The sequence below is a fragment of the Triticum dicoccoides genome, chromosome 2B (genome assembly GCF_002162155.2).
Source record: "Triticum dicoccoides isolate Atlit2015 ecotype Zavitan chromosome 2B, WEW_v2.0, whole genome shotgun sequence".
In the NCBI taxonomy this organism is placed as follows: Eukaryota; Viridiplantae; Streptophyta; class Magnoliopsida; order Poales; family Poaceae; genus Triticum; species Triticum dicoccoides.
In genome coordinates, this window is record NC_041383.1 from 6047170 (window position 1) to 6056863 (window position 9694).

Genomic DNA, 9694 nt, shown 5'->3' on the forward strand with positions numbered 1-9694 from the left:
AGGAACCTCCTGATTCACTTTCTCACTGGGATAGCCTGAGTTTCTGTCATGGATTCCACGGAGTTACAGCAACAGAGTTCAGATGGTGCTGCATCTGGACTCCGGTGCTTGGTCTGAAGGCGCGGCCGCTATGCCTGCATCCGAGACATAGAACGGCCACCCGATCTGCCTCCGCGATCAGGATGCTGTGGCACACAGACAAGTCAGGTTGATGAAGACCTTGGAAAGCCCGCATGCTTCCAAATGATCACAACACCTTCAGTACGTTTTTTTAGTTTAGTTCGTTTTCTTATCTTCTCTTCTTCTTTTATTCCGAATGATCACAACAACTTTCAAAATTACTTTCTTATTTTTTTTAAAAAATCACTGAACAATAAAAAAATATTTTACCATTAAAAATTCATACCAATCAAAAATATGTTCGTGACATTTAAAAAATACTCAACAATTCATACCAATCAAAAATTCAACACTCTAGCCAGATTGATTTCATCCTCCCAAGAATAGAAGACACGCGTGAGTGCCTAGATTGTAAGGTGATACCTAGAGAGAGTGTTGTCTCTGTCAGCATAAGCTCATGGTGGCTGACTTTCGCTTTCGAATTCGTGGGGATAAGCGTGTCAAAGTTGCTAGGACAAAGTGGTGGAAGCTCAAGGGAAGGTAGCTCAGACGTTCAAGGAGCGAGTCATTAAGGAGGGCCCTTAGGAGGAAGGAGGCGATGTAGACAATATGTAGATGAAGATGGTGACTTGCATTTGTAAGGTGGCCTCAGAGGAGTTTGGATTGTCCAGGGGAAATAGAAGAGAACCTAAAGATATCTGGTGGTGGAATGATGATGTCCAAAAGGCTATTAAGGCGAAGAAAGATGTTTTAGACGTGTTTACCTAGATAGAAGTGCAGACAACACATAGAAGTATAAAATGGCAAAGAAGAACGCAAAGCAAGCTGTGAGTGAAGCAAGGGGTCGGGCGTATGAGGACCTCTACCAGAGGATAGACACGATGGAAGGCGAAAGGGACATCTATAAGATGGCCAAGATCGAGAGAGGAAGACATGGGATGTTGACCAAGTCAAATGCATCAAGGACGGAGCAGACCAGCTCCTGGTGAAGGACGAGGAGATTAAACATAGATGGCGGGAGTATTCCGACAAGCTGTTCAATGGGGAGAATGAGAGCTCTACCATTCGGTAATAAGCATCAATGTGCAATTCAACCTTTTGACCATCCAAACAGGAGTTGTTGGTCTCTCTCCCCTTGAGTTCCAAGTGCTAGATGCATGGACATCCAATCACCATAATTAGGGATGAATGACAGTATCAGTGTCCCAAAGAGATTTGATATTTGATATCGGAGCCAATGCAATTGAGGGTCTTTGAATGTGTCATCCAAACAGATCCTAAGGTATACCAGAGAGATTACTTTTAGGCTCATGAACATCCAAACATCAAAAATTGGGTTGAATGTCAGTATCACTGTCCTGGAGAGATTTGATATTGGAGCCAATGCAATTCAGAGTCTTTGAATGTCTCAACGAAACAAAGGCCAAGGTACACCAAATGGATTAGTTTTAGACTTCAAAAGGTGCTTCCAATTAGTAAATACAAGATAAGATAGATGACTATTATAATTAAATAAAAAAAAGTAAAACAAATACAAACACAAATGAGAAAGAAATACTGCCCATAGTGCACCAAACCGGGCAAACAAAACAAGACAAACACCGATGCAGAAGCTAGGCTGCAAACTCACGTACTGGCATCTTCAGTTTGTTTGCAAACTGTAGATAATTAAGCATACATTATGCTACTCCTATATAGTACTCCATTTTCCATTACCTACCCTGACAAACCAAGTTAGGTATCGATACCAGCCAGACACCTAGCCTAAAGTAGCTAATAGAAGTCATACGTACGTCACCTATGAATTATCATCATAACACTTGTCTACCCCAAAAAAAACACTTGTCTATATAAGTATTCTGGAAACACTTTTCTATATAAGCATCTAAAGACCTCTATCAACGATCCGCACACAACTAAACCACACCCCTCATTTCAATTCCTTACTAGTTGCACTTGAGATCTTGGAGATGGACATCTCTTTTGCTCGATCCGTAGCTCTCTGTGGGGTTATGCTTGTGAGTGGATAGCTAGTACACTGGGTATATAGATGGATTAACCCTTTCTGCAGCAGGGTTCTTCCTCCCGGCTCCATGGGGTTCCCCACTAGTGTGAAAAAAATGTTTCATACCATTCCAAAATTGTAGGTGACATTTAAAAAAACATTCACACGTTTCAAAAATATGTTTGTGAATATTTTTTTAAAAATATATAATATAAAATATGTTCGGGTAATTTTGAAAAAACATGTTTTGTAACATTCAATAAAATGTACAATGTGTATTCGAAAAATGCAAACATGTATTTCAAAATTTTAGTTGCCACGTATCAAAAAAAAATCTTCAACGTGTATCAAAGAAATGTTCCCCGTGTATAAACAAATATACAACTTGTATAAAATAAGTAGGCATGTATTTGTAAATATTAAAAATGAAAATTAAAAAAGGGAAAAAAGGAAACAGAGAAAAATAGGAAAGCAAAAACTAAATTAAAAACCCGATAAAGAAACATAGAAAAACTGATAAGAAAAAGAACCCACACGGAATGTTCTAGAACCGGTCCATACATGTCTACATACAGAACCTTTTCAAAACCGATTTGATGGGCCGGCCCACTAAGGCGAGGGCGTACTCAGCGCGAGCGGCGAGGAAAAGCTGCATCTTGCAATAAGTGAGACAAAGCTCCCATCTCACGCCGTGTCGTCCGAGCTATTGCCGCTGGGCACCTTAGGGGGTTTGTTTCCAGGGACTTTTTGGTGTAGGGACTAGAAAAGGTCCCTCTTAGAGACTTTTTAACCAAACAGGAGGGACTACTAGGGACTAAAAGTTGCTTTATAGGACTAAATGAAAAAGACTCTCAAGGAGAATCTTTTTTGGGACTTTTCCAACAATACCCCTCCCTGCACCCATTGCCCCGCCGCCCCATGGTGTTGTTTGGTTGTTATTTTTCTGTATACTAGGGGTAACATGGTCATTTAATAACCTCTAGGGAGGGACTAGGGACTTTTTAGTCCCTGGAAACAAACAGGGAGGGATTTTTTAGGGACTAGGGACTTTTTAGTTGGGACTAAAAAAGTCATAGGACTTATGAACCAAATAGGGCCTTAGATCCTCCCCATTTTCCAACCTACATCTCCCCGAAACCTATTTCTCCTCCCTCGAGCCTGATCCTCGAAGGTGTCCTCGTCCTTGTCTATACTATACCTAGATTATTCTCCTCGTCCACCCCCAAGAGAGTCTTCTCGAATCGAAGATGGCCAATCCTCCACTTAGAAAGGCACTCAACGAAGACGATCCTCGCCAACTAAATTAACAGATGATTTTTGTTGGTCAATTAACTTATGGAAAGGCTAAGTTTGTGGTGTATTTTTAGGTAATTACTTTTGTAAATGCTTCTAGTCCGCCCTACTGTTTTGGATGATTAATTGAAAAATATCGTTAAGAGCTAACGTTTTTGTGTGTATACACAAGTAAATATCACTGAGGATTTGGTTTAATCGAAAAATATGGACCCTAAAATTGTGTGTGACAATGAAGTCCTCGGAATGCCCCTGCGAGGTGTAGGAGATATGCCCTAGAGGCAATGTTATAACTGCAATGGTCCTTGAGTTTGTATATTCATAAAGTTTCAGAGTAAAACTCATATGCATGTGAGGAATAACAAACAATAAATGTATTCCTAGTCGTGCATCTAAGACTAGCTCAAGTGTTGCATGATGGTCATGTTTTCCTGATCATGGGCATGACTATGCCAACAATTTTGATGACACAATGTTACCGAAAAAGGCTTTCACCCCGCTTTATATATAAAGCACGATCCACAGCAACATGATACAAACGCCCGCCACCAAAACACATGCACACACCCAAGGCAGGATACAAAGATGCTAAACGCAGCAACACCTCCCCTAGCACTACAAAAGAAACCGGGGTCCTCCGTCGTGAACACGCCACTGCGATGAGATGAAGCCACATATGACAAACCGTGAGCTCCAAGGCGGCGCCTTCAGGAAGGAAACAACACCGGAGCGTCGCCACCGCCCGGCCCGAGGGTTAGGGTTCCCCTAGAGAAACACGACGGGCAATGAGAGCCACGAAGACGCCTTCAGGAAGGGAGCGAGATTCGCCGCCGCCGGTCCGTCTGAAGAATGAGCGGGTTTTCACCCCGGCCAACACTCATTGCCACCGAACGCCACACCCCCGTAACCACACCGCCCACACGACCATAGTCACCTGGCAGCACCGAGCCACGGGCTCTGCCCATGAGCACCGACAACCACCACCAAGGTCGCCGCCCCGGCATCCAAGGCCTAAACACCACCTCACCTGAGACCCGCCGCTACCCCAACCAAAGAGACTAAGCGCCCCTAGCATCTGGCCTCCATCGACCCATCATGCGGTATCGTGCACGAGACGGGCTTGGTCCTGTCGCCAGGAGCGAGATGAGCTTGGTCCTGCAGCCGTGCGCGAAACGGGCTCAGTCCTGCTGCCAGGCGCGAGAAGAGATTGGTCCTGCATCCACGGTGCGAGACGAGCGATGGACCAAAGCTGGGGGCGGGCCAACCCTCCGATGAAGATTGCGCCCGGGCACCGAGAAGAGGAGGTTGAAGGCCTGCATAGGCCACTCACCGATGGGCCAATGCCGAAGAAGTCCAGCCACCGCCGTGAGACGATCCCGACCATCGCCAAGAGCCACCACCACGCCGTGGCAGCCCCATCCACGCCGAGCACAGCCCACGGCACCTGCCATCGCCGGATCGGCCGGGGGCTGGCAGGCCCGCCACCACCAGGGTACGCCGCAGCAGGCGCGGCCACCAGAGCCAGCCACCACCTGCAGCAAGCGGGAGCCCCGCCACCATAGGGACCCAGGCCACCCGCGCCGCCGCTGCGCCAGATCTGAGCCGCACCCAAAGCTGCCGCCGCCGGGAGCAGAGTACGCCCCAGCCCGCACCAGCCACTCCATGCCGCCGCCTGCAGGCCGCGCCCTCGCCGCTAGCCGCCGCCGCGGCACCGCGCCCTGAGCTCACGCCGTGACACCGCCAAGCCCAGATGGCCCGCGCCATCCAGCGCCGTGCGGGGGGAGGAAGAGGCCCCACCGCCGCCCGAGCTGACCAGGCTTTGCCCGCCAGCACGCCGAGGCGGCGACGAGGGGAGGGAGGAGCGAGAAGGAGGGCCGAGCCCGCGCGCTAGGTCCCCCCCCCCTGCCAGGCGGCGCTCGCATTAGCGGCCAGGGAGGGGAGGGGAGGGGAGGGAGCTGCACCTGTATCCTGTGAGGAGTATTTCAGTATTTTCCTTTTTCTTTTCTGTTTTCTCCATGACACAATGTTAAAAGAACACTTGTGTTGAATCGAGCCAATTTGATGTTATGTGATGAGATACATTCGTCATAAGTTAATGATTAATAACATAAAGAAAGCTAGTGTTTGCATAATTCCTTAGACCATGAGTGTATTGAGTTCCTTCATGCTTGCTTCATGAACTTTGGGGTTAGTTAAACGTCATTCGTAACAGGGCGGCTATTACGGCGGCTTTCGGGTTCATGGAAAAGTATGACAAGGGACTAGATAGCTGAAGATTGAGATTTTCTCCTCCGACGATGGAGAGATACTCTTTGGGTCCTCTTGGTGTTACGGTATTCGTCATCATCTGGCCAAACACAACGTGATTTGATCATGGGGATTCCGGAACATGGGAACGAGAAAAGAGAACCAAACCGGTAACAAGGAAACTGGCATTGCGAACAAGATGTTGATTCACGGAGATGCCATTAAATCTCACCTCGAGTATTTGTAACATATCACGAAGCAACGCGAATAACATTCGGCAATGAGCATCAATGTGCAATTCAACCTCTTGACCATCCAAACAGGAGCTATTGGTCTCTCTCCCCTTGAATTCCATGTGCCAGATGCATGGACATCCAAACACCATAATTCGGGATGAATGTCAGTGTCAGTGTCGTGGAGAGATTTGATATTTAATATTGGAGCCAGTGCAATTTAGGGTCTTTGAATGTGCCATCCAAACAGATCCTGAGATATAGCAGACAGAGTACTTTTAGGCTCATGAACACCCAAACATCTAAATTTGGGTTCAATGTCAATATCATTGTCCTGGAGAGATTTGATATTGGAGCCAATGCAATTCAGAGTCTTAACAAAGGCTATGGTATACCTAATGGATTAGTTTTAGGCTTCGGAAGGTGCTTCCAATTTGTAAATACTACAAGATCAAATAGACGACTACCATAATTGAAAAGAAGTAAAAAAAATACAAGCACAAAACAGGATGGAAGATTGCCCATAGTGCACCAAAGCACGCAAGCAAAACAAGACAAACCCCTATGGAGAAGCTAGGCAGCAACCTCACGTACTGGCATCTTCAGTTTTTTTGCAAAAACTGTAGATAAGCATACAGTAGGCTAAATAATCCTGCATTTCCATTACCTACCCTGACAAACCAAGTTAGGTATCTATACCAGCCAGACACCTAGCCTAATGTAGTTAATAGAAGTCACACTTACGTCACCTATGAATTAATCATCATAACACTTGTCTATATAAGTATTCTGAAAACATACTTTTCTATATAAGCATCTAAAGACCCCTATCAACGATCCGCACACAACTAAACCACACCCCTCATTTCATTTCCTTATTAGTAGCACTTGGAGATGGACATCTCTGTCGCTCGATGCGTAGCTCTATGTGGGTTTACACTTGTGACTGAATGGCTAGTACACTGGGTATATAGATGGATTAACCCTTTCTGCAACGGGGTTCTTCCTCCGGGCTCCATGGGGTTCCCCATTATTGGTGAGACCTTGGCCTTCCTCAAGGCAAGCCCTTCCTTGGACATCCCAGACTACTTCAAACTAAGGATGAAGAGGTATACAATATACTGTTAGTAGTGTAGTGTCACTTTCCATTTTTTGCAAATAAACACACGTACTGATTACCACATGAATGTTTGGGCAGGTATGGTCCGGTTTTCAAGACGAGCTTGCTGGGGCAGCCGGCGGTGATCTCCACCGACGCGGAGGCCAACCGGTTTATCCTCCAGCAGGAAGGCACCATGTTCCGTCTTGGGTACCCTCGGGCACTCACCAAGATATTCGGCGAGAAGAGCATCGAGGCCTTCCATGGCACCATCCACAAGTTCATCCGTAGATGCGCCTACATGTTGTTCGGCCTCCAGACCCTCAAGGAGACGCTCCTCCCTGAGATGGAGGCCGCCGTGAGGGAGCGCCTCGCCGCGTGGGCCGCCATGCCCAGCGTCGACGTGCGTGGCGGTGCGCCCGATGTAAGTGCCTTGCCTTGTTGCTCCATCCCCTTCCTGCAATATTCATTCATTTCAGTGTATGCATTGTATACATGCAAGTGCTAGCTATAGCTACTATCGTCGACGTTTCAGATTATGTTCGAGCTGGTGACCAGGAAATGCCTGGGTTTCGATTCCACAAAGTCCAGGGAGCTGAGGAGCAAGTTCGACACGCTTTTCTCAGGGCTCTTCTCCTTCCCGATATATTTTCCTGGAACACCATTTTACCGATGCATGCAGGTATATAAACTACTCCCTCTGTAAACAAATATAAGAACTTTTAGATAATGATCTAAACGCTCTTATATTTCTTTGCGGATGGAGGAGCTAATTAACTTTGTTTTTGGTTTTCTATTAATCACGAGCTAGCTAGATAATCTGTCTGCATGCGCGTGCAGGCAAGGAAAAATATTCACAAGACATTGCGGGATACGTTGGCAGAGAGGTTAAGTGCACCAGGGAAGATACATGGCGACCTCCTCGACATAATCGTCGAGGAGCTGCAGGGTGAAGTGCCATCAATAAGTGAGGATTTTGCTATTGATATGCTCTCCACCTTGTTGTTCGCCAGCGTCTTCACGTTGTCAGGAACCATCGCTGTAGCGTTCAAGTCACTCCATGACAACCCGGACGTTGTCCACGCGCTCCAGGTTGGTTGGTAGGATGATCTTTCTTTGGTAGTATGTATTACCCCGGCTGTATTTTCAGTGGTGTAATTGTTTAACATACGAAATATATTTTATTAGTCAAATTTATGATCAAAATTATTTGATGTAAACTATATAAGGGGATTAATAAACCCAGATGGAGGAAATACTATATATAGGTAGTAATACTCTTCTAGTCATCTCCATGGTATACGGATGGCATATGTAATAAAATGAAATGAGTAGAAAGATTTTGACAGCTGCATGCAAAACAATTAATAACATCCTAAAAACATGCACTTTACACAGAAGGAGAACCGAGCTATGCTCAATGGTCGAAAGGGTGGGCGCTCCGGGCTCACATGGGAGGAGTACAAGTCGTTGACATTCACAAATCAGGTACATGCTTTTCAAAAACATTGATTACAACTGGGTGTATTCATATTTGTAGTTGTAGCTTTGTAAATTTGACAAAAAGTTTATGTTTGACTTTTAATGAAGGTGACCAATGAGATCATTCGAATAAGCAATGCCGCACTTGTAGTATTTAGAAAAGCTCTTACAGATGCACAAGTCAATGGTAAACACTCAGAAACGTTACAATATACTACTCCTTCCGTTACATAATTCATGGTTTTAGTTCAAATTTAAACCACGACAAGAATTATACAACGGAGGGAGTAGTAATTTGTTCCACTGGCTAACAAACCAGTAGAGTTCTATGTACCAATAACTTCCAAGATGGTTGTTGCTTAATGTATGTGTTGATTCCCTCTTCCTGCAGGCTATACAATTCCTGCTGGATGGCTGGTCATAGTCAACCCCATGGCAGTTCATCTGAACGGAGAATTGTTCGAAGATCCACTCAAATTTAACCCATGGAGGTGGATGGTTAGTGAAGAATTAATTATTTCGATTCTAGTCCCTGTTTTCTACCGAGTTTAATTAAGAAATTCGGTTGGCACCAATGCTGTGTGTAAATAAATTGGACAAATCGAAAAACATAGGATGAGTCAAAGCGCAGTGCAATGCTGAAGAATTTCATGCCATTCGGAGCAGGCATCAGGGTTTGTCCCGCCGCAGAGTTTGTCAAGCTGCTCGTAACACTTACCCTCCATGTCTTGGTGACCGAGTATTTGTGAGTGCCTTTCACACCCCAAAGCATGTATGTTGCTTGCTTTCATCAGATTTATTATGCACTGATGGGATTTGCAATATTCAATTTTAACTTCATACACAGATGGGAAGAGATGAAACAGACAAATGTATTCAGAAGTGGAGATGTTATGTTCCCCCAGGGCTACCACATTCGACTTCAACCCCAAGACGATCAATTGATGCATACATATGCCAACAGGAAACTAAGCCAATGAGACTTCTCAGTTCAACACACTATCTAAATGTCATGGTTATGAACCCAAATGTTTCTATGGACTACTAAGCATTATAGCCCTGTTACTTGAGGCTTTCCTGTGAACTGGATTTTGTATTACTATTTTCACATCTATTTGGACGTTGTTACCAATCGTCATTCTGTTTACCATTGAATAAAAGTGCCATCATATATCCTGACTATGAATCTGGTATTTAAGTGAGTTTATCCGGTTA

At 45.2% G+C, this 9694-nt stretch overlaps 1 protein-coding gene across 1 annotated transcript; it reads left to right on the forward strand.

Moving 5' to 3' along the window:
- Nucleotides 1-6792: 6792 nt before the first annotated feature.
- Nucleotides 6793-9459, forward strand: LOC119360151 (cytochrome P450 87A3-like). The gene is made up of 9 exons (XM_037625915.1): nt 6793-7007; nt 7097-7421; nt 7533-7679; nt 7838-8089; nt 8396-8485; nt 8588-8666; nt 8871-8977; nt 9094-9224; nt 9327-9459. Exons 1-9 carry the CDS (start codon nt 6793-6795, stop codon nt 9457-9459), a joined length of 1479 nt encoding a protein of 492 aa, XP_037481812.1.
- The last annotated feature ends 235 nt before the right edge of the window (nt 9460-9694 follow it).

What these genes read in the sequence shown, in the direction of transcription:
- LOC119360151 (XM_037625915.1), top strand. Translation starts at nt 6,793, where the DNA reads ATGGACATCTCTGTCGCTCGATGCGTAGCTCTATGTGGGTTTACACTT. An exon ending in TTAACCCATGGAGGTGGATG is followed by an intron (nt 8,978 to 9,093) that starts GTTAGTGAAGAA and finishes CGAAAAACATAG; the next exon opens with GATGAGTCAAAGCGCAGTGC. An exon ending in GTCTTGGTGACCGAGTATTT is followed by an intron (nt 9,225 to 9,326) that starts GTGAGTGCCTTT and finishes CTTCATACACAG; the next exon opens with ATGGGAAGAGATGAAACAGA.